Source organism: Arachis duranensis, chromosome 3 (genome assembly GCF_000817695.3).
Source record: "Arachis duranensis cultivar V14167 chromosome 3, aradu.V14167.gnm2.J7QH, whole genome shotgun sequence".
Taxonomy (NCBI): domain Eukaryota; kingdom Viridiplantae; phylum Streptophyta; class Magnoliopsida; order Fabales; family Fabaceae; genus Arachis; species Arachis duranensis.
The window spans coordinates 11,318,095-11,343,449 of record NC_029774.3 but is presented as its reverse complement, the minus strand read 5'-3'; the positions used below and the strand labels follow the sequence as shown (position 1 = coordinate 11,343,449).

Below are 25,355 nucleotides of genomic sequence, written 5' to 3'. Positions count from 1 at the left end.
TCAAAATTGTCTGCAGGATCAATCGCCTCCTTCGAAGATCTGGCTAGGTCTTTCATCGACTACTTTGCAGCAGCTCGGATCTATGTACACGGATCAGACTACCTAAGCACCATCCGCCAGGGCCCACAGGAAAGCTTAAAAGATTACATGATCAGGTTCACAGATGCCACCATGGAAATACCTGACTTAAACCCTGCCGTCCACCTACATGCCGTCAAAGCCGGACTCAGACCCGGAAAATTCAGAGAAATAATCGCGGTTACAAAACCAAAAACACTGGATGAATTCCGAGAAAGGGCAGCAGGACAAATGGAGATCGAAGAACTCCGAGAGGCCGACAAAACCGAAAGGAGACCGAGAAAAGAGGACGACAGGCCCTCCCGATCGGCGAACACTAGAGACCTCGGCAAACCCTTCAAGCTCACCCCAAAATTCGATAACTACACCAGATTCAATACGAAGAGAGAGAAGATAATCAAGGAAATACTTAATGCCAAGATTATAAAGCCACCAACCAGAGCGGGAAGCTACCAAGATCAGCGATTCGTCGACAAAAGCAAACACTGTGCCTTCCACCATAAATACGGTCATACAACCGACGAGTGCGTGATAGCCAAAGACCTCTTGGAAAGATTAGCACGACAGGGCCTCCTGGACAAGTACATTGAGGGGCGAAAACACAGGGAAAGTAACAGAGAAGAACATCATCAAACCTCGGCCAGCAAGGAAACCAATAAATGGCTGAACAACAACCCGCATAAGGGGGTTATAAACTGCATATCTGGAGGATTCGCAGGAGGCGGCGAAACCAATTCAGCATGGAAGCGGAGCTACCGTGCGATGTTAGCAATCGAAGGAACAACACCACCAAACAACAAAGGTATTCAGGACTTAGAAATCACTTTCAACCAAGCTGATATATACTCGGCCGCCCCTCACACAGATGATCCAGTGGTAATTTCCATTCAAACAGGCAACCTTCTGGTAAGAAAAGTCCTTTTGGACCCAGGTAGTAGTGCAGATGTTCTTTTTCATTCTACTTTCTTGAAAATGAATCTCTCTGAAAAACTAATACAACCCTCGACCGGAGAATTAGTAGGATTCTCTGGCGAGAGAGTACCAATCAAAGGTTACGTATGGCTAAGGACGACAATGGGAAACAACCTATTATCAAAAACCTTAGACATACAATACCTAATAGTTGACTGCCCCAGCCCTTACAATATTATCCTCGGACGACCTGCTCCGAATATGTTCAGGACAGTCGTATCTACTTATCATCTGTGTGTTAAGTTTCAGGCGCAAGATAACAAGATAGCGACAATACATTCTGATCGACAACAAGCTCGGCAATGCTACAACGCTAGCTTAAAAAGATTGGACATATGCCACAAACAAAGGGAGGTCCATTCAATAAACGGCTCAGAAATCTTGTCCTTGGCCGAACTAGATCCTCGAGGGGATACCCAGGAAAGACCTCAACCAGCAGATGAGCTACACAAAATCCAGCTAACTCAAGTTCCGGGACAGGTAACTTACATCGGCCAAGCACTAAGAGGACAACAGAGATCGGAATTGATAAAGTTACTACAAGATTACGCTGACTTGTTCGCCTGGACCCCGGCAGATTTGCCTGGCATTAGCCCAGATATCATCTGCCACAAACTAGCCACGGACAAAACAAGCCGACCTATAGCCCAGAAAAAGCGAAACCTCGGCACCGAGAAATCAAAGGCGGCCTTAGAAGAAACAGAAAAACTCCTCAAAGCCAACTTCATCAAAGAAATCTGCTTCACCACATGGCTCTCAAACGTAGTAATGGTAAGGAAAAACTCAGGTAAGTGGTGCATGTGCGTCGACTTTTCAGATTTGAACAAAGCATGTCCTAAAGATGCTTACCCCCTGCCATGCATCGATAAACTTGTAGACAACGCCTCAGGTTTTAACAGCTTGAGCTTCATGGATGCATACTCTGGGTACAACCAGATTCTAATGCATCCAGAAGACCAAAGCAAAACAGCATTTATAACTGAACATGGTAATTTCTGTTATAGAGTTATGCCATTTGGCCTAAAGAATGCAGGTGCAACCTACCAGCGTCTGATGGACAAAGTATTTCGATACCAGATAGGCCGGAACATCGAGATCTACGTGGACGATATGGTCGCCAAGTCCACTAAAGATCGGTCACACTGCGACTACCTCAAGGATATATTTGAACAAATCCGAGCATATAATATGAGATTGAATCCAGAAAAATGCGCTTTTGGAGTCCAAGGAGGAAAATTCCTAGGATTTATGTTGACTTCCAGAGGAATCGAAGCAAACCCTGAGAAATGCAAGGCTATACTCAACATGACAAGCCCCAAGACGATAAAGGAAGTACAGCAACTAGCAGGAAGGATAGCCACTCTCTCCCGATTCTTACCCGCGGTATCAAGTCGGTCACATCTATTCTTCCAGGCGATCTTAAAAAACAAACAGTTTCAGTGGACACCAGAGTGCGAGATGGCGTTCGCCGAACTTAAGACCCTTCTATCATCACCTCCCGTATTACAAAGACCTGAGGTCGGCAAGCCTCTATATCTATACCTATCCGTTTCTAATCATTCCATAAGCTCGGCCCTCGTCATTGAGACAGGAAGGATCCAACAGCCAGTATACTTCGTCAGCAGAGTAATGCAACCAACGGAACAAAGGTACCCGAAGATAGAGCAGCTCGCCCTGGCACTCGTGGTCACGGCAAGAAGACTAAGACACTATTTCCAAAGCCACACAATAGTAGTAAGAACAAATCACCCATTGAGGCAAATATTAACAAAACCAGAACTGGCAGGACGATTGACCAAATGGTCAATTGAACTCTCAGAGTTCGATATTCAGTTTCAGACTAGATCGGCCCTCAAGGCACAAGTTCTCGCCGACTTCATCACGGAAATGACCCCAGACGAACAGATTGAAACATGGGAGTTACACGTGGATGGGGCGTCAAGCCGAGAAGGGAGCGGGGCTGGCATAATCTTAAAGGAGGGAAATAAGGTGGTAGCCGAGCAAGCCCTCCAGTTTCACTTCTCGGCAAGCAACAACCAGGCCGAGTATGAAGCCCTAATAGCAGGACTCAAGCTCGCCCTAAGCCACAAAGCGACGAATTTAATGGCACATTGCGATTCCCTCCTAGTGGTCCAACAAATCCGAGGAGAATTCCAGGTAAAAGATCCCTTGCTAGAACAATACTGGCTCATAGCAAAGGATCTAATTTCAAATTTCAGTTCATTCACCATATTACATGTACATAGAGAACAGAATGTCAGGGCGGACATACTATCTAAACTCGCCGCCACCAGGGCGGACACACAAACATCAACATTATCACAACACACACTCACAAAACCGAGCATTGAACTATTATGTGTCGAAAGCATTAACCACCTCCATGATTGGAGGAAACCTTTCCTTGAATATATATGCACAGGTATCATACCCAGAGACGAGCTCCACCCTCAACAGTTTAAACGTAAGGCAAGCTTCTATACGAGAATATCAGGGAAGCTATACAGACGAGGTTTCTCACAACCATTACTAAGATGCCTAGACCAAGACCAGGCCAGAGAAGTAATGAACGAAGTCCATGAAGGAGTATGTGGAAACCACATAGGAGGACGAGCTCTCGCTGCAAAAATAATCCGAACAGGGTATTACTGGCCGACCATGAAGAGAGATTGCATAACAAAGGTCAAAACATGCGACAAATGCCAGAAACATGAGGCGATCTCAACGAAGCCAGCCGAGGTATTACACAGCATGGAGGTAAGCTGGCCTTTCCACAGATGGGGACTTGACATCCTCGGCCCATTCCCAACAGCACCAAGACAGGTAAAATTCCTCTTGGTATCTATAAACTACTTCTCAAAATGGATAGAAGCACAACCCTTAGCAAAGATAACAGCTGAAAAGGTACGATCTTTTATTTGGAAAAATATAATATGTCGCTTTGGAATACCGAAAGAAATAATATCAGACAATGGTAGACAATTCACGGATAATAAGCTCGGGTCATTCCTAAAAAATTTTAATATTCAACATCGTTTTAGCTCGGTGGAACACCCACAAACTAATGGGTAAGCCGAAGCTGCTAACCGAGTTGTGTTGCAGGCAATAAAAAAGAAGCTCGATAACGCGAAGGGAGAATGGGTCGAGCTCATCCCCGAAGTGCTGTGGAGCTACAACACCACAATGCATAGCACTACAGGCGAAACACCCTTCAAGCTAGTCTATGGCTCAGAAGCACTGATCCCCATTGAGGTCGGATTACCGACGTTAAGAACCGAGCTATACGACGAACAACAGAACCTACGGGCCAGAAGTGCCGAGCTTGACCTAGCCGAAGAAGACAGAGAAATCGCCGCTATCAAACAAAGGGCCCAAAAAAGAATAATAGAAAGAAAATACAATAAGAAGGTGGCTCCGAGGATATTCGAGGAAGGCGACCTCGTGCTCAGACGAACAGAGGAGGCCAGGCAACCTCCAGCTCATGGTAAACTCGCCGCAAATTGGGAAGGCCCTTTCCGTATAACCAAAGTGCTCGGCAAGGGGGCATATCAACTGCAAACACTACAAGGCAATGCCATTCCAGGAAACTGGAACGTCTCCTCTCTCAAAATGTATATGTCATAGTTTGAATGAAATGCGAATGAAGGTACTCTTTTTCCCCCTTAGAGCTTTTTTCCCCAAAGAAAGGGTTTTGCCTAAGGAGGGTTTTAACGAGGCTGGACGCCCTTCGAATCCAAATAAAGGTGATACATTCTTCTCAAGTATAGCCTAACAATGACAAAATATGACAAGGCAGAAACACTTGCTGTAAATCACCAATATAATATCAAACTGGCCTAACATCGGCCAAATTCCACCACAATAGTCAAACCGACCTAACATCGGCAAAATACCATACACGATTCAAAAAACAAGTCTAAAGTTCAGTAAGTCAAAACAACAAAAGTTATAAATACAAACAAACTAAGAAGGAGCATTCTCACCATGCTCCTCCACGGTACCATCCACAACTAACTTTCCACATACAACTATTTTTGTAATATCGAGCTTATCACAATCAAAATCAGGAGCCAGCAGAGCAACCTGACTCACAGCACGATCAAAACCATAAGAAAACATATCCATCCCAGCTTCCTCTAGCTCATGCACGCGGGATGTAAGCCGACCTTTGGCCACATCGTGCTCCTTAACTTCAGTTTGTAACAAACGAATTTGCTCCCTCAAACGAACCACCTCATCCTCAGCCTCCTTCGCTTTAGCCACAGCACTGGTAGCAACATCATCCTTTTCCTTCACAGCCTTTTCCAAATCAGCAATCCGAGCTGTGTATGACTTCTCCAAAGTGGAAACTTTGTCCACAGCTTCTTGCTGCTCAGCCCCAACGCATTCAACAGTCCGACCAACACAGAGTAAGCGAGAAGCAACAACCTACCAAAGCATTCGTGACATAAGTACAATACAAAAAGTCGAAAGAACAAGAAACAAAAATAAAACATACCTGAACGAATTTACCAAGCGCCTCCATACCAGCTCGGCGAACCATAAGCATGTCCCCAAGATACCGCGAAGCCACCTCAGAAAGCTCCGCAAAGTTAAACTGCTCGCTCCAAAGGGAATGCGAACTGGAGCCAGCAATGAAGCCATGAAGCTTCTTTTGCCGATCAAAAGCAAGTCCACTACCACCCACAGCCTCATGACCACCTTCAGAAATGACCTCCAAAGAAGTATCATCCCTCTTCCTTTTAAACGAAGATGCAGGATGCGCGACGGACGACAAAGCCTGCTCAACCGCATCCTTCCGATCACCAGCGCTACCAACCCCTTTCTCTTTCTTCTTCAAAAAGGACTGCAGCTTGTTCGGATCCAACAAAGGAACTCGGCCACCTGAACGAAAACCACCAGACGTTAGATAAACTCGGCAAAATACCCAACACAACAAAAAAGCTTCAGACACATTACCTATATAAGCCCTTAAACCCTCATTATCACCCGAATCATATAAACGCAAAATATCAGGAATAGACAAACATTCCCCAGCAGCAACACTCTCAACCAGAAAGCTCATCACAAACTCCTCTTCCTCACTCCTCTCAGAAGCTTCAAGAATTTGAGTCGGTTCAGAACACCAGTAGAGAGGAAACTTCTCGCTCAACTCACCATCCAAATAAAAAGGATACTCAGATTCGGCAGAACGAACTTTGACAAAAAGGGATTTGAAGTTCTTAAAAGAGGACTTATAAAGAAGAAATACAGACCGCCCCGGAAAACTACTTAAACAAACCCACAATTCCTTACGAACCCCCTTTGCCTGAAAAAGAGAGAAGAATAAAGACAGCGAACAAGGGAAGGACAGGAATTCCATCAGACATTGAAACGCGCAAAGAAATGCCCAAGAATTTGGGTGCAATTGAGACGGAGCACAGTTTAGCTGAGTGAGGACGTCACACTCAAAAGAAGAAAAGGGAAACTTCACCCCAAGTTCAACCATGCATGGAGTATACATATAAAAATACTCCCAGTCACCCCTTCTCTCACAAACCCTATCACTACTGGAGCAGGGCTGAAACTCAACAACAACACCAGAACCTCCCCTCACAAAATCTACGCCCCTCAAATCAGAAAGGGATTCGACGCTGATGAAGGAAGACAAACGAGTCTTCACATCGTCTTGAACCCAGTGATATGGGTCATCTTCCCTAACCTCAATAGCCTTCAACTTTTCTTTTAATTTCTCTCCCGCCATGAAAGAGTATACAGAAACAAACAGTCAAAGAAGAGTCAAGAAACGCTTACCTTTCGAAGACATAGCGAGGATAAGAAGATTATGAGCAACACAGCGTAATTTCCAAAAACAAAGAAAATAACTATTATTGCAAGCCCACTAACAAAGTGGGTAAATTAATTCATACCCACTAACAAACGTGGGAAACCAAAACGACAATAATGAGCAATTAAGTTGGCACGACTTACGAAGAGACAACTAAAACCCTTTTCAAATTCTTTCAAAACAAACTTAGCCACGTATGAAAGACAAAAAGCTCGGCTACCGACCTATACGGAACGCTAGCCGACCTGGGGGGCTATGATGTGTACCACGTCATAATCGGCATTGGAGTTTAGTAACGGGTTGACCTTAAAGGTCGGAAGCAAGCAAAACAGAACAAACAAACCCTAAAAGCTATCTCCGAAACTGAATACACTACTCAATCACGTCTCCACACTTCCAAAAGATATCTATAACGGCAGTGACCAGGAATATCGGGACTAACAAAAGCTCAAAGCTCACTAACAAACTCAAAACGCCTATAAATCTGACCCCTCTGATTCAGAAAATACACTTGGACGACGTATAGTTCAACCACATATCCAAGGGTTCACCTTAGAGTCGACGACCTCGGTCACCACCGACGGAACAATATATATATGAACATGGAAATTTTTTCTTAAAAACTATCCTATTTGAATTAGAACTCAAAAAAGAGTACATAAAAAATAGATCGAATTGAATTGATTTAAACTTAAGATATGGTTTTACGAGAAATGAAAAGTTACTTGTAAAAATTTGAAACATTGAGTATGTGAGAGAATATCAAGAATTAGAAGTTATATGATTCAGAATGAAAAGTTAAATGGTCTGATTTCATAATGAGAAGAAATGGAATTATTTCTCCCCATTTTTTTCTATTTCGTCGACTCTACGTTTGTTTTAATATAATAACTAAATACGTACTAAAGTTTTTTTTATCATGTAACTGAACAGTACAACTTTATTTTTTTTTAAATTTAAATCAATTTAATTTGATCTAGTTTTTTATGTACTCTCATTAAATACGTATTCAAATGGGTTAATTTTAAAAAAAATAATGTACAAATCAATTTCAAATCACTAATTTTAAATATATAAGGCAAAATATAACTTTTAAAAAATAAATTAATTAAAAAAAATTAAATTGATATTAAATCTATATATCTCGGATGAACGGTATCCGATATCATATCTCATGTACATCTAAAATTTTTGTAAATACTTACACGTTTATTTAAATCGATAAATATTATATTTTTAATTTAAATAAAAAAATCCTATCCTTTCCTGGCACCAATAAAGTGATAATTTAAGGATGTTACAGTACTTATATTTTTAAGCTATTTCTTCTGTTACATCGTAATATTCGTAAACGATATTAAGTTATTTATCTAGAAATATAAAGTCAGATATGAAAGTGAAAATCAATCATGTAATTAAAAATTCAAATTAATTGATAACAGCATTGTTATTTATATATATGATATAGTTATATTAAATATATTAAATTAAATTGTATTGTGATACAATAAGCACGTGAAGACTATTAATTCACATATAAAGATACAAGTTGATTATACTTTTAGATTAGGTTAGATGACCCTGTAATGTTAAGTTTTTAAAAATTTAAACAAACCTTAATATCTATGTCAGATACTCATATTTGAATGTCGATATTATTATTATTATTATTATTATTATTATTATTCATTTTGACTTGAAACCATACCAATATTATTAATCATTATATGTCACCAAAAAAAAAATCATTATTGAGATGGGATTTATTTTTTCTTTTAACTTAGAGAAATTTAAAAGTTATATAAATAAGTTATATTCTTTCAATGTGAGTAATTTCTAAGATCTTTCTAAATAGTGCAAAACTTATTAGTTTTTCCTTTTTAAAATAATTTGCAGATTAATATTACATTGGATGACATCACTGATCAAATTAGATTTCGGTTATTTTTATCTGCCAAAGATGTTTCTATTTTGTTTGTAAAATTCTAGAACGGCTATTTTAGTTAGAATTAAAAGGGCAGTTTGAGACTTGATAAAGACGGGAAAAGGAAAGGAAATATTGAACCGCCAATAGGAAGTCGAATGACGATAATGCCCTCAGGAAAAGTGGATATATACAAATATAAAAAATCCAAAGAAAGTAAAAAACACAACAAACCCTACCAACAACACCCAGCAAGCAACAACTAGCGCCTTCATCGCTACGCCGTCGTATCTGCCTCCTTCTTCTTCATCTTCGGTTCTTCATCTTTCTCCGCCTGTTATGCTTCTTCTTCGCAGCGTAAATAGCAGAATCACTCTCTAACGCTTCAGATCTACTTTCTTCGTTACTTTACCTTTGATTCGGCGTCGTTTTTTTATCCGACCGGCTAGCCTCCTTGGGCTTCGTGATGGTGGTCAACGAGAGGCCTACGAAGAGGATGAAGAGAAGAGTAACCGCCGATCTCCACGACTTTCTCACTTTCCCTTCCGCCGCCGGCGCTTCCTTCGACTCACCCTTTCGCAACTGTGTCCAGCGGTTCCTGGCAGACCATGGTCGCATAACGTTTCCTCCTTCACTCTTCCCGGCGCTGATGACGTGGCAGATCTTGTTCCGGGTTGGTGACCTTGTCGAAGGCCCTGATCTCTCGCCTGCGGTGGTCACGCTTGACATTGTGGAGGAAGATGTCACGCGCTCTCGAAGTTCAGTGTACTGTGACCAGTGTCGAGTCGTTGGTGAGTTGAATCGCTCGAGTTACTCGCGTGCATTCTACTTACCCAGCATGTTAATCTGATATTATTTAGTGATCATCTAACAATGTTATTTGTTATTTTTTTATGTTTAAATTTTTTATTCCCTTTAGCTAGTTTATTACTTAATTATATATATTTTCGCGTAGACATTGATTTTTTCCTAATTATATTATTGCTTTCTATGTCCTTGAATAACTCCTTTTTAATATAGCTTAGCACAGTCTTTTATTTTTAGCTTAGATATTGTTCTATCGGCTGTTTTATAAATGATTTTTTTTATTTTTTGTTTTTTATGTGGTTAAATAATAGAATTTGTTCTTAAAAAAATAAAATAACATAACCATAGATACACATTATTGAGAGTTACTTTATGTCTATAAAAAATATATATTAACAGGGTGGAGCGGTCACCCGGTCTGTCGCAAGCGCTATCATTTCATTATCCGGGCTGCCAGTAAATCCATCGAGTCTTACCAAAGACCTTGTTCCAGATGTGAAAATCTTGTCCAACTATCTGAACCAAGGTCAGAAAATTTTCTCTCCGTGGAAAGATCTCCATGAGTTGATTTGTGGCTGATTATTTTGGTTTTTTTAAATTGTTAGGTGTAAATCATGTGACTTCAACATTACTGTGGATGATCTTGAAGATTGGGTGTATCAACAAATCGACGATAACACCCATCTCCTGCATGGTGTTGTCCACTCCAATGGTTATGGTCACCTGCTTACTCTCAATGGAAGAGAAGGTGGCTCAAAGCTTCTCTCTGGATTTGATATTATGGGGTTTTGGGATAGACTGTGTTCTGCAATTTCTGTTAGGTGTGAATCCTTTGTTCATTTTTTGTTGAGTTTTTATTTTTCTTTTGTTTTCTTTGCTTTGTAGTTATTGTGTTGAATATTTGTGCAGGAAGGTTAGTGTGATGGATTTGTCCAAGAAATTTGGGTTGGAATATCGAGTGCTCCATGCAATCACCAATAGCCATTCGTGGTATGGCAATTGGGGTTATGAATTTGGAAATGGCAGCTATGCTCTTACACAAGATGCCTACCAGAAAGCAGTGAATACCCTGTCAGATATGCCCTTGTCCTCATTTTCATTCCAGGGTCGGGGACCACGAAGCCGCCTTCAGTGTGTTATTTCTCTTTACCAGTCGTTGGCTGAAACTGAACTTCTAACAATCAAAGACCTCTTCTCCTTTTTGTTGACATTGGTTCATGAATTTCGCAAGCCGATGACGAAAAAAATATCTAAACAGGATGAAGGCTCCAACAAATGTAATTTATTGTGTGCTTGGACAAGACATGATGTTGAGGATGTTCAACAGGCTTTGATTAAGGTTTTGCTTGCATCAGCTTCCTGTAGGGAGGTCAAATGGGTTGCTAGACGTGTTCTCAAGGGTGCAGTTTGCAGGGGTGTTTCATCTCCGGAGCTTCTAGACTACAGTCTTAAGCATTTGGAAGGAAAATTAGTTGCCAACGGAATGGTAGTTGCTACACGATGCAATCCAAATACTAGTGCTATAGAATTCAGGTAAGGGTGAAAAATGTACTGAATTTCTTTTGTAAAATGCTTCTATAGCAGTGCCACTGATGCATGTACCATTAACAACAGGCTAGAACCGTTCTGTGATGGATTTACGCGAAATTCAAGCCATCCATCAGAAGAGCAAGTCATATCCGATCTGGCATTTTTATTTGATTCGATAATTCACCCAGACAAAATGGTGAGCTATAGACCCAAGGTTATGAGGAAAAGCGTGGCTGATTCAGCAAGGAAGCTTCTTGACTGTAAGCAGTTTGTGAAAGAGTACAAGCCAGAGGTGGCCATGGAACAACCTCCAGTCATCAGACTGTGGTGTCAGGTTGAACTTTCTGATCAGCCGAAAGATGATCCATCCCCGCCACCAGAACTAATCGTTTTGCCTTTGAGTGCTACTGTTGCCGACCTTAAGAGGGAGGTCACTAGTGCTTTTCAAGAGGTGTATGCAATGTTCAAGAGGTTTCAAGCTGAGGAAGTAATAGGGTATGGGTCAATTAGTGACTCGCTCACCTTAAAATTCTTGCTTGGAACAAGTGCGATGGTCAAAATTCAAGGCAAGTGTCCAGCCAAGTATGGTCTAAGCCGCTTCCGAATGGAACGGGGTACAGAGACATGGAGAGTTGACTGCCCCTGTGGGGCTAAGGACGATGATGGAGAAAGAATGTTAGCATGTGATACTTGCAGTGTTTGGCAGCATACGAGGTGCGCGGGAATTGATAATTGTGATGCAATACCTTCTAAGTTTGTGTGTCTTAGATGCCTTAGCTCGTACCGTCAGGAAGCTGTAAATTTGCCAGACTCCGATGTTGAAGCTAACAAGTCTTACAAATTATCGAATGCTTCTTGCAAAGATGAAGCAGTGGCAACGGACTGTGCAGCAGTTGCTTGTAACATAACTGTAGATTTTGGTGTACGATGAGTGTATATAGTTTTGTAATGTATGCGTGTATAGTTTTGTTTATGTTTTGACTCCTTCGAGCTTCCTTGTTTTTGGAGCGTTTCTAGGCTCCTGTTTGAAATTATCGAGCAATGGAAGATATATAACTACTGTAACCATTTATTTGTAGCTCACATGCTAATTAAATCTTTAAAAACTATGTACAGCAGTCAGCAGTATACATAGGCAACTTAATCCGTCATTCACCTGTGCTTTGCAGTCGACTTAAAGAATGGATTTCATTTTTAAAAATGAATAAATAACTTTCACAAGTAAATTCGGCATTAAGTTGCCTATTTAACTGTTGTTCCCAAAATCAGTTCTCGTACCTATTCCAATTCATTGGCCCTGCGGTGCAACCAGACTGACTGTTTCCTGCATCTTTAGGTGTCCAAGAATTGGTTCTTTCTCTGAAATTGGAAGGCAATCAATAGCTTTGCACAAGGCTGTATACTTCAAAACTAAATCCTTGTAGAGACTTAACAATCTGTCAACGTCTCTCTCCTTCAACTCTCCACTCCGAGCTTCCATATATGGATAATTTGATTCAAGCGACATAACTAGGAAAAGGGTTACAAATACAATGATTGTGATTGGGGACACCAGTAATTAATATTTCAAACAACACCCAAGAAATAAGAAAACTGACCTCTTGTCTCTTCAATTTCGTCACACATTTTGCCTGATGAACTGCACTTGGCCTCCCCTTGTTTGATCATCTGATATTCTTCACTTTTTAATTTGCTCTTCAATTTGGCTGCTTCCATGTTTTCCTCAAATTTGTCCTCATCCATGGAAAGGGATGTAGCATTTAAGTCAACTATAAATGCCATGGCTGACACAAGATTTGTGAAATAATATGCAGCTTCTGAGACGAGTTTTGCTTGCCATCGGTACAACTGGATGAATTTCAGGTTAGAATGTAATTGGGGAGGATTGGCCTGAAAGTAACATACCAAAACGTTTTCTAATAAGAATACCTTCCAAGATACCAAAATAAAAGAAAATGACTCACCATAACATGTAAAAATTTTAGAAGAAAATCAAGAAAGGGAATGTTCACTTTTCTTTAAAAGCAATTGATGATCAAAGTCGGCATCAATATATAGACAACGAGGTCATAGGACAGTGTTAATGGACCACAGGCCTAAATATACAGTACTTCAAATAATGAAGAGAAACACTCTTTATCTTTGCAAACTTCAGCTCGTCAACCCCGCAGAAAGTCCTAGGCACTTTGCTTGCTATCCCCACCTAATCACAAAGTTTAGCATCATATAGATCAGGATGTAATTGTTTAGTTTCGGAAGTAAAATTTCAATGCCTAGCAACTTCTAATAGAGGGTTTATGTTTAGCTGAGGTATGAATCATCTGGAATCAAGTTAGTGGACACTGAGCTTTAGTCAAGACAAGGAACTCCACTTGTATGCACCTCTGGTCTTGTGAAGAGTCAATTTTGAGTTTAAATAGGTCTAAGAAGGTAACAACGGAAGCCAATTTTTCTCTACAGTCCTTAGTTTCTCGCCTTCATAGATATATCATACTACAATCATGATAATTGAAACAAAGATGGAAAAAAGATAACGAAAAATGGGCCTCATTGTTCAGAAATTAGAATATGATACTCTGCAAAATGGCTAATTACCAAGCAAGCTTGCCTTTATTGTAACATATATGAGCACAGGGAGAAAGTCATCAGCCCCAGCTGGCACATGATTTTCAGAAATTGTTGCATTGAGCAGCAGATTGTTGATGACCTTACAACAATTCATTATACACAATAGTTTCTCACGAGGAGATTTGAAACCATTGATTTTCCTCAATTCTTTCTCAGCCAGCTGCATGAAAAAAGAAAGTAGAATCAATTTTTGTCATTCCATCAAGCAAAAACTCAAAAGTGTAGTTGCTATAAGCAATCCTTTTAAATAGAAAGGCTGGAAGCCTTGGAACAGATTAAAAAATTGGGAAGGGAGACAATTCAAACAAAGACTTCTGCTCTAGCTCAACACAAAAAGCAAAAAAAAAGAAAGTGTTTGTTGGATCAAAGAATTATTTGATCACGAAAAATAATTGTTAATAAGTATGACTTTAACAATTCAAGTATATGGAATTAGTGTTAACAAACATTGTCCATTCCAAAAATTGCCAAGCATCTTCACTTGTTACTTCCTTCTTTCTCTTTCTTCCTTGCTTCTTTAGCATTAAAAATCTAGTGCAAGTTAAAGGAAGTCTATCTTCCAGAGCAGTGTTCTTCCACGCTTTTCCTTCTCTCACAGTTCTGCTAATGTTTATGTTGCTGTTTATATAATAAAAATTACCCTAATTATATCCCCACTCTCTTACACATTCCCTCAGAAAGTTAAAAGACTTCAAAACACAAATATACACATCTTAAAGCTGCATACCAGCCATGAAGCTTCATTGCGAAGAAGTGCTGGTATGTCCAGATGTTCAGGCTTCAGAAAGGTTTGCAGCAAGCATATTTTCTCTGATATGTCATTATCAATCCTTGCATCCTCAGGCAAAGCAGAAAATGTCCGGGAGAACAATTTAGTCATTATATATTTCTCCAAACCCTGGAGGAATGAACGAGGAATGTTCAGAGAAAAGAAAGAAGGAATCTCCTATTCTGCAAAGGAAGAGGACCCCAGAAGTGGGCCGACAGAATTAACGTACAAAAATGATTACCACAACTTTGCTACATATATTCCATGGCAAAGTTAATTAGTTCCTGCAGTAATATGATATTGTACAAAAATATGGCATCATTGTTTAGATTTTATTACCTATTAACCAAATCTAATGGTGAATTTTTCTGAACAAGTATAGTCAAAATAAAGAACCACCAGCCATTATAAAAAGAAGAACAAGGCACAGGAAATGGCGTTAAATGGATCACAAAAGGGCTTGTTGTACTTAACATAACTTCCTTTTTCCTGAGCACATAGAAAGACATATATATTCAGAACTTTTATGCAGAATATTATATAGAATTATACAATACTAATTTTTGTACCTCCATTGCACAGTCAATCTCTTCTTCAGTGGCACCCATCCACAATGGATGATCTCTTATTGCAGTTTCTGTTGTTGAGAAGAACTCTTGCACTCTTTTCCCATCACTTTCAGGATTGCATGGATAGAATGAAAATGATACAATGAAGCTGAGAAAACAATTTGCATTAAGGGATAGGATATGTATCAGAAAGAGCAAAGGGTTGATGAAGCATCTTCAGAAAGAAAAGGCGTGTGCAACCATGCATCCCAATATAAATTAATTGAAATTTTTATATATATTCTTATGAGTTAGCTCTTAGCTGAAAACAATAAATCTCATCCAACATAAAAGGAATGTAACATTTAAAGCTGCACCACATTCAAAGAACTCTATTTAAGTTCAAGCCTCATTAAAACCTTGAGGCAGGGACTATTTTGTTCAAGTATACTTGCATTGCATCTCCATATAATTATTTGTTAGCAAGAACCATGTGACAAGAGAATCATCAACCAATAGAAATACAAACAACAATACCAATAATATCAAATATGTTTCCATGTAAAGCAGAGTTACAAGCTTGCAGTGTCTCAATAACACGCTAGGGTCATAAATATTGATGTATTCCTAAATTACAATTAGTAGTTCGACAATATAACATATTATTGCCGCTAATTGAACCGAACAATGCCGTGTAAATGACATTCAGACCTAGAATTTCTGGTATTTACTTTTACCAAAGACGAATAATTCATCATCACAATCTTTGGCGTATAATCAACGAACCATTAGATCTCATGAAGTCATCCGTAATGCAAATCGAAATTCAAAGAATTCAAATACACGGAAATTATGCACAATAAGAGCTAGAAATAAAATAGAACCGAAACAATGCACCACAAAATTAAAAATGAAAGCAAAAAAAAGGAATTAGGCGATAGCGATAATTGTTTATATACCTCTTAATTGATCGAAGAAGATCGAGGGAAGCAGGGTTTCGCATGCGATCCAGGAAGTCGTAGAAAGCGAGGGATTGGGAGGAAGACGCCGGTGATGATGTTGATCCCTCCATGGAACGGAAACTGTTGCCTAACCGAATTGGATTCAGGAAGAAGAAGAAGAAGTAACATGTTCCAATGGGATCAGTAGCTGCAGAGAGCTAGCTAAGCTACACAACAAAGACAGAAAGAAAGAAAGAAAGAAAGGCAGCAAGGCAGGGAGGAAGAGTTGAGAAGCAAAGAACATTAGGTTTGAATGATCGGTGAATTAACAGCAAATACTTATATCATTACCACACCAAGCAGTCCAACCAATCACAGTAAATTTGTTGGGTTTAATAAATACAAATTAAATGCATTAGAAATTTAAAATTTTGAGTAGAGTGATAATTAGATTTATGAGGATTTTGTGTTCGGATAATTTAGTCTTTGAAAAAAAAAGTGACAATATATCCCTCAAAAATAAAATGTGGACATATTATAATCTTTTGTTATTAAGACTAATGGAGTTTCGTGGATTTTTAAAGTGATTAAGGTATCGGTTAAATGTCACATTGGATTTAAAATCGGTTTGGAAAGTAGTAGAAGTTATTTTTTCTGATTTTTGAATTATGAAAAGTCACAGTATATATGTTTGGCATTATTTAAAAATTATAAGTCATTCTATTATTTTCGTAAAAAAAAAAATGACTTCAAAATAAAAAAAAGCTACTTTTATTTTTGGTTTGTAAAAAATACTGAAAATACTGGCCCTACCACAATCTTTATTTAAGGTTTTATCTGTCGAACCATTGGCCTTTCACCATTATTTTCACGTAATAATTTATTTGCTGAAAATATTGACCATCCACCATCATTTTAAAACAATGTTTTATCTGAACCACCTATTCCATATATTCTTTCCAGTTTTTTATTTTTTTTTATCATTTTATCATTCTATTTTATTATTAAATTTGTATTTAATATTGTGTGGTATAAAATCTTTGTTTTAATTTTTTTCTATGTGATTTTATTTTTATATAGCTGCTATTATTTTTATAGTTAGTTATAGTTGATCCCGCTAAAAGAGGAGGAAATTCTAAAAGAAGTAAACACATTTCATATTTATTTTTTATTTTTATCTACTATATCATACACAATAAAATAGTAAACACTAACTACACAATCATTTCTTTGGCATTGTGATCAAGATTATTGTGAATTAAAATTTTATTACTATTGATCACATATAAGAACACCGTTATGGGTGAAGATGAAGTAGAAGAAACAGTTTCTACTAAAAAAAAAGAACTAATAAGAGAGCAAATAAAGAATTAATTGCCTAAATAATTGTAATCTTAGTGATTAGGTTATAAAAAATCAACATTCAATATTAAAAAGTATTTATTATCGTTGTTTTAATATCCATTTTTTGTGATAAAAAAATTATATTTTTTGAGTTATTTATTCAAACGCTACCACTTTAAAATAAGTACTTCTATAACTAAAAATTCAAATACAAAATAACTTATTTATAAGCTGCTATTAATAAAAGTCCTTATACTTTAAACTCTTTTTTCAAAAGAGCTTATTTAAGTTGTTTACCCAAATTGAGCCTTACTCTAAATAATGAGGATAAATTAGCCCTTCAATGTTGTTTGATTTTAACATGTCCTAAATCCTAGTTGTGCATAATCTCCAATTATTCATCGGGAAGCAAAATCCTATCACAATGCATAATGAATAACACTGGAAGCTCCATAAGCACGAGTGGACTCAATACATAAAAAATGGTTCAACAATAAAATCGCTTCTAAGTGTAATTGTCAACTGTATATAACAATGTACAAGACTAAAACCGTGGATAATCTAGATAAGTTGTTCTTTAAGATGTCCAAACTGTAGGGTAATTATTAATTCAATTTATTTTTTGAATTTTGAGTATTCCATTAAATTGAAATTCATATTTATCATTTATGGTATATTTTTTTGTTCTTATTAGAGGACATACTGCAAGTTTTTTAGATGATTGGATGATGTTATCGAAAATGTGAAGGTTTAGAGTTCTAAAAGGGGAGTGAAAGATAAATTACTTAATTTGGAGGAGAAAATTGTGAGATTGAAAATGAATTGTAAAAATAAAAAAAATTTCAAGTAAAGTTACATTTAGGAATGATGTGTATTTTATGGCTGGTATTTTAATTGCAATCATTGTGAACATGTGGAGTAAGGGTTATGAATGAATCAAATTAAATAGCTAATGCATGAATGTAATAGTATTATAATTGTGTTATTATAAATACAGTAATAAACAAGAATTTTTGAATCATTGTATGATTTATCATGGATGTTGGTGTTAATGAAAATGATCTTCACAACGATAAAATGAAATAAAGAAATCAAATAACCATATAGCCTTAAGAGCATTATTATATTATCAAAGCTTTCAAATGATTGTTTTTAATTACAAGACTTAATCTAAAAAGAGACCGAACACTTGAAGTTTGTGTTAATCAAAAGAAAACCTATAGCAAACATTATCATAACTGTATAATATATTGTATCTAATTTAAAACAGGATTTAAATCTATAAAAAGTATACACAAAATACTAGACAATGATATTCAAAATAATAAAGAATTATATTTAAAAATATTACAATTCCATCCATTCAAGACTTTAACTAAAACTTAAATCTAGGGGGTGAAAATAAACTGAAACATTCTTGAAGCTGTTTAACTGTTTGTTGCCACCAGAATTTTTGTAAAAATACTATCACTTGAATTTGTTGTTGATTGCTGTGGTGAGTTTAGCTATAGTGGAATTTGTTTAGGCCTCACAATTAATTGGTTTTTTCTAAACAAAACTGGATTCAATAGCTTAGTAGCAAAGAATATTGACTGAATTTTAATTGGAATTCTAAATTGAGCAGTTGATGTTGCAGGGGCCTGAGGATAATAACAAACACATACAATTTAGGCCCATAATGATAATAAACAATCAAGATATGCTAACATATGAAGAACACCTTTAAAATGTTATCTTTTGTTGGTCAGATATAAAGTTTCATTTGTGTAATTGAATGTCTCCCAAATCTTGTAGCAATAAAGTGAGAGATTATTTTCATGTTTTTTTGGTCTTTGATGCAACCACAGGAAATAGTTATTCGAATCTTGAGCACAACAGATAATAATTGTCTCCTATAATAGCTCTTTAGAAAACATCCGTCAAGTTCATCAATGGGCAACATCCTTCTTTAAAACCTTGCTTACATAGACAAATATAAAGTTTATCAAATAGTAGAGGAGATTGTGGAATTGATTCAATTCCCAACAAGGCTATGCTTCCAGGGTTGCTTTTCAATATCTCGGCCAGGTAATTTTTTAATTTACCATACTGTTCACTTTTTTTACCAATTACTAAATCTCTTGCTTTTTTAAACGCCCTTTGCATGGTCGTAGTGATTTTGCATTTTATAATCCTGCTTTATGTGTTCTAATGCTTTCTTTTGGGTTATCTTTGGCCGTGTCTGTAACTGCTTCTTAAGTTTTTCAGTAATCCATCTAACATCTGTCTGATTGCTTCCAAAATCCCTATTGTATGTATGCTCAGAAAAAAGTCTTAATTTGAAAACAATCTTCACATGAATTTCATGAGAAAAAAATCAAGAAGGGACAATTTTTCTTAACACACTTGACTCTTGACCTCTCCTTGTCATTCTTTAGCCACTGTAAATCTGTAATTCTCTACCCTTAGCTACTGTCCAGTCCTTGAGTGCTTTCTTGAACTGTTTCAAAGTGTCAAACTTCATACCAATTTCTAATTTCACATCCCAAATTTAGCATCCTCTGAGAAGTCATCAAAATCAGTCCTGTTCACATCATCCTCTGCATTGCTTCTAATAGGAGTATGCAAGTCCTTTGATTCATAATCAAACACTTTCTTATCATCTGACTTTTTGTGAGCACGTATTTTTCTTAAAAAGGACCTAACAAAAGGGTCATCTTCAGTATCTTCAGCATTTTTCGGATGTTCATGACGTTCTTCATCTCCATTATCTCCAATTTCAATTAGGTGCTCACTTGAATTAGAATTCCTTACATGCTATGTAGCCTCTTGTCGCAGTCTTGAACTCCTCCTCGACTTTTTATATTCTTTCTTCTTTCGACATTTAGAAAATTTGCTAAGTTTAGGACTCTCTTTATTTGTAACTTTTTTTCTTTGGAAGAATGGTTACTGTTTGCAATCTTCTTCTTTTTCATCTTTCTTGCAAGCTCCTCTTGGACATCAGTGTCTGATTCTCCAAAAGCAGGAGGTGGGAAATTTGTACAACTTATCTTCAGTGCTCTCATAACTATCATTATCACTGTCATCATCAGAAATAAGAGGATCACCGGCTTCATCATAGCGAAAATGGATCCTCTCAATTTTTTTTAACAATTGAGAGAGTAAAGTGTGATCTCTCACCATTAATTTTATAAGTGGAACCAAAAATAAATATGAGAGAAAAAGTAATGAAGGGTTAGAGATCACACTTTACACTCTCAATTTTTTTTAACAATTGAGAAGATCCATTTCCCATCATAGCCTATAGCATCTTCACCACTAAGAATATGATGCTCAAAATATATATAGAACTCCTCACTCTTTGTTTTGCATTTTGTACTCCCTTGAAGCATTGATCTCTGACTCTGCAAAAAATAGGATGCAAACCGGCTTCTAAATTAGTAGCATTCGGATCAAACCACATCATTGCTTTATAATCATCGTATCCCAAACTCTTGAACAGTTCCTTTAAGTCAAAAAAGTTGATAAGGTCCAGATCCATCTTTGAAACCTCCCAACTAACCCATCCCGATAACTCAACTCTCCCCGTTTGTTCCTCACAAAATTTTCTCCATGGTTGAACACAAAAATAGCAAATTCTGCTAAGTAGAAACACAATTATCATGTGAATATATTGGGACAACAGTTAACTAAAGAATCAAAAACAGATTTATCTTTTTTTTATTATGACATAAATATTACTAAAAGTGATACTAATATTTGTGTTAATCGCTACTTTCAGTAATCATAAACGAATAAGCAAAAGCCCCACAAAGTAACAACAAATGCATAAACAATTCTTAATGTAGTAAAATGTGTCATACTTAATAAAATAAGCTGAAAACTATGCTTTCCAAAAGATTAAGTAATTTGTTTCAAACAATGGGCCCACCATAAAGGCAACTGACAAAGAAATATACTAACTGACAAAAACATCAATATTTTTTACCTGAGTTAAGAATGTCTTTGCTAACACCGTTTTTTTGACGACGTCTTCTTCTTTGTTGGTACGTTGAAAGAAGAATTGTGATTTTTGTTACTGCACTAAACTAAGATTCTTTGACTTCAACTTTCCCCTTATGGTTAGTGGGTAAAAACAGAGGATAACTGAAGAGGTTAAGAGCCAAAGTGAAGTAAATATAAAGGAAGGGAATTTCAAAACGACATTGTACTACGGATGTGGCAGAAACGAACACATCAATTCACGTAACGGGACAGTAAAGCAACTTCATTATGTTTATTACATGGGTTGACGGAAGGATGTAATGTGTCTAACGTCTGCTTTTTTGGGAGATGTATTTGTCATTTTTTTTTCCAGAAGATAAATTGTCCAAACACAAAATCCTCAAAGACTTAATTGTCACTTATTCTAAAAATTTTATATTTATAATAAAAAATTTATTTATAAATTTAACATGTGTCTTTAGAGTATAAAATAATTAATCTAAATTTGTTTTATTTATTAATTTTTTAAATATTATTTTTATTTATGAATATTTAGAAGACTGACAAATTTAAAAAAAAAAACTAAGTTATACCTATAAAATATCAATTTTAGTTGTAAAACTTTTTAAACACTAAAAAATTATTTTAAATTCTTAAATGATTCCATTTTTCTAACCTAATCTCACTTCCATTTTTAAATCTTGTTTTATTTTTATTATACACAAATTCAATATTCAGATTAAAGAGTCAAATTACAAAAATATATAAAATAACATAAATACTTTTAAACTTCATTCCATTTATCATATTTTTTTTCCATTCTTCATCTCATTTAACAAAATTTTTATTGCTAATCGTTAATTTTTTGGTGACTAAAAAATTAACGAATAGCAATACTGAGAATTTTTAAATAACCTTTTTATCTTTGCACTTGATCATTATTTTCAAATAAGGAAGGTTGAAGAATTCTAATGCCATTGAAGCTGCTGTATGTTGTAACACCTTGAATGTCACTGCTTTCTAGCGGTAGCAGCGATGTGATTTTTTTTGGTATCCTCAATTTCTTTGTCATTGATGTTGTCGAATACTCAAATCCCCCCTTTTTCTTGGTATCTTTCTTTTACCTTTGTGTTTATTAGTTTTAAAATATGAATAAAAAATTGCACAATTAGCTATCTCTTATCAGCATCTCTTTGTGTCTTTAAAATTTTTATTGCAATTCAATTACCTTTTGGTTAAAATTTTCGATTTTGCTCTCGACTTTTACATAACCACAAAAAAAAAAGGAGACTTGATAGGCTTGTTTGGATAAGTTTTTAAGAAATTTTTTTTGAATAATCTTTTTTTAAAAAATTTTATAAAAAAAATAAAAGTTAATTTTATGTTTGAGTATGTATCTCATGTAAAATAATCTTTTTATTCATCAATTATGTTTGGGTATAATAATATAAAAATACTTTTTTGTTTATTTATTATACGAAAATATCTTTTTTTAAGAAAAATGATCTTTTAAAAAAAGATTTAAATTAATAAATTATAGTTTCTCAAAAACGATGTTTTTTTATATTTTTTAGTATTTTCACTTTTATTACTAAAAATTTGTCAACCACGCTAAAAAATGAAAAAAGATATTTTTTTATCAAGATAATAATGGCCAAACAAATACTAGAAATAAAAAGAGAAAAAACAAAAAAAGAAAAAAAACCTAGAGAAAACAAAACTATGTTAGCTGATAAACAAAAACCAGAAGAAAGATGATTTTTTTTTCATGAAAATAAGAAGAAATCAAAAGACATTTGAAAAGAAAATAATTTTGGGTAAAACTAGAACAAATTAAAAAGAACAAATTTTTGGGTGTCAGAGAGAGAAAGAATGGAAGTCAGGTAACAAATAAGGATTAAAAAATAATTTAAAAATTTAAAATGATTTTTTAATATTTAAATAATTTTATTAATTAAAATTAATTTTTTATAGATATAATTTTATTTTTATTTTTTTAAATAAATTTGTTAATGTTCGAATAACCATAATTACAAATAATAATTTACTTTTTTACTATCAAACATGACCCTTAATAAATATAATAATAGGAATATTTATTTTGTACGAGCATCTAATAAGATTGACATCTATATATTTCTAGCATCATTAATTTTCGGTACTCAATAAAAATTGTACTTAACTCTTGCATTGTCACCAGCTACCACTAAGATCAACCGTCTGTCAGTCCTTAACAGTGACAAAGGATCTATGAAATCACTTCTCTTACATATGTTGATGAGCAATGAAAAATTAACTCATTTTTGCTCGATCAGACATGCCAAATTATTGTATAAAAACCAATAACCCATCTGAACTTCCTTTTGCAATAAAATTTTATAGGAATAAAATACACAATTTTTTATTTACATAAATAAGAGAAACAATAATATCTATTCACTACAAATAATAATAACAGTACAATAATATCAAATAACAGTAAAAAAAAATATAAAATCAGAAAATAAAGATAAATATTTATCTTTATTTTTAATTAATTAGCATACCAAAATTTTTAATGTAAAATTTTTTATAAATGTGAGAAATAAAAATCACAAATAACTAAGGTAAAAAAATAGTTTCATATGAAAAAATAGGATATAAAAAAGTCATAAATTATTGCACAAAATGTGTATATAACAAGCTAAATAACTCAAACTTCAAAGCTCATAAACAATAACAAAGATGAAGATACCATAAAAATAGAGTATCTGAGCTTGATTTTTCCAATTATAGACCTCCAATCAAAATCTCTACCATTCAGAAGTAAGAACAAAATGAGTTGAATATGCAGTCCAAATTTTACGCCGATCCAACGGTAAACGAATGAGAAACAAACACTCAAATTATATTGCTTTGCTGAAAAACGTGGACAATGTTCTCTCTTCTCTTTCTCTGTCAATGCTTGTGTGTTTTGACAAAAAGAGACCTCTCCTTATAATCCCAGCACATCCTCGACAACTTCAACTATCTATGGGTCTGGATACTAACATTTTGGTCTTTCTCCACAGAGGAAGAGAGCCCAAAACCCAACAAATCTCCCTCTCACGACTATGTGGAGGTAATCGCCAATCTTCAAACTTCCACCTTGTAATGCCTTGGTCATCACATCAAAACCATTCTCATTAGTGTGAACCTTTTCAAGTTTCAACAACTCGACATCCAAAACATCACGTATCCAATGATATCTCAGATCAATATGTTTGGATCGAGAATGAAAAGTAGAGTTTTTACCAAGATGTATAGTACTTTGACTATCACAAAATAAGACATGTCTCTCTTGAACAAACTTGGGTTCCTTCAAGAATTTCTTTATCAAAAGCATCTCCTTGCACGCTTCGGTAATAACAATAAATTTGACCTCGGTAGTGGATAAAGCAACATATTTTTGTAAACTAGATTGCCAAGATACAGCTCCACCCGCAAAGCTGATCAAGAAGCCTGAATGGACCTTCTAGAATCAATATCTCCTGCCATATCTGAGTTAGTATAACTAACTAGAATAGGCTTCTCACTTCCATAACACAACTTCATTCTAAAAGTATCACGAAGATATCTCATTTTCCATTTTACAGCATTTCAATGCTCACTTTCTGGGTTTGAAACAAATGGCTAACACAACCAATAACATGAACTATATTTGGTCTTGTGCACACCATAGCATGTATTAAACTACTCACGGCTGATGCATATGGAACTTTTTTCATGTTTTTCTTCTCTTCTTCACTTGATGGACTTTCCTTGCATCTCAATTTGAAGTGTGTGGAGTACTAACGACCTTTGCTTTCTCCATTTGAAACCTGTGAAATATTGTGTCAATGTATTTCTCCTGTGACAGCCAAAGTTTCTTCTCCTTTCTATCACGCTTGATTCTTATACCAAGAATCTCCTTTGCTGACCCAAGGTTCTTTATTGCAAATGACATCACAAGTTGCTTCTTCAACATGTCAATTCTAGAAGCATTCTGACCAACAATAAGCATGTC

At 35.8% G+C, this 25,355-nt stretch overlaps 2 protein-coding genes across 5 annotated transcripts in view; one reads left to right on the top strand and one right to left on the bottom strand.

Annotated features, from left to right (window-relative positions):
• Positions 1–16,320, bottom strand: part of LOC107477577 (vacuolar protein sorting-associated protein 9A) — a 30,329-nt gene extending 14,009 nt beyond the window's left edge. For 2 of the 4 annotated variants that reach the window (XM_052258826.1, XM_052258825.1), the window contains exons 1-6: positions 16,043–16,320; positions 15,105–15,252; positions 14,494–14,664; positions 13,747–13,926; positions 12,737–13,028; positions 12,417–12,647 (exon numbers count right to left, since the gene is read on the bottom strand). In XM_052258826.1, coding sequence (XP_052114786.1) covers positions 12,427–12,647; positions 12,737–13,028; positions 13,747–13,926; positions 14,494–14,664; positions 15,105–15,252; positions 16,043–16,155 — 1,125 coding nt within the window. In that variant the 5' untranslated portion in view covers positions 16,156–16,320 and the 3' untranslated portion in view covers positions 12,417–12,426. Of the gene's footprint in view, positions 1–12,014; positions 12,160–12,180; positions 12,648–12,736; positions 13,029–13,746; positions 13,927–14,493; positions 14,665–15,104; positions 15,253–16,042 lie in introns of those variants that run through there. The other 2 variants (XM_016097623.3, XM_016097621.3) reach the window with 2 other exon arrangements.
• On the top strand, positions 8,941–12,203 carry LOC107477575 (PHD finger protein At1g33420). Its single transcript, XM_016097620.3, has 5 exons — positions 8,941–9,592; positions 10,008–10,134; positions 10,214–10,429; positions 10,518–11,141; positions 11,223–12,203. Exons 1-5 carry the CDS (start codon positions 9,268–9,270, stop codon positions 12,067–12,069), a joined length of 2,139 nt encoding a protein of 712 aa, XP_015953106.1. The 5' UTR covers positions 8,941–9,267; the 3' UTR covers positions 12,070–12,203.
• Positions 16,321–25,355: the final 9,035 nt, after the last annotated feature.

Excerpts from the sequence above, each read along its gene's own strand:
- LOC107477575 (XM_016097620.3), top strand. The coding sequence starts at position 9,268 with ATGGTGGTCAACGAGAGGCCTACGAAGAGGATGAAGAGAAGAGTAACC. Across the intron at positions 10,135-10,213 it reads GTCCAACTATCTGAACCAAG|GTGTAAATCATGTGACTTCA; the intron begins GTCAGAAAATTT and ends TTAAATTGTTAG. Across the intron at positions 11,142-11,222 it reads ACTAGTGCTATAGAATTCAG|GCTAGAACCGTTCTGTGATG; the intron begins GTAAGGGTGAAA and ends CATTAACAACAG.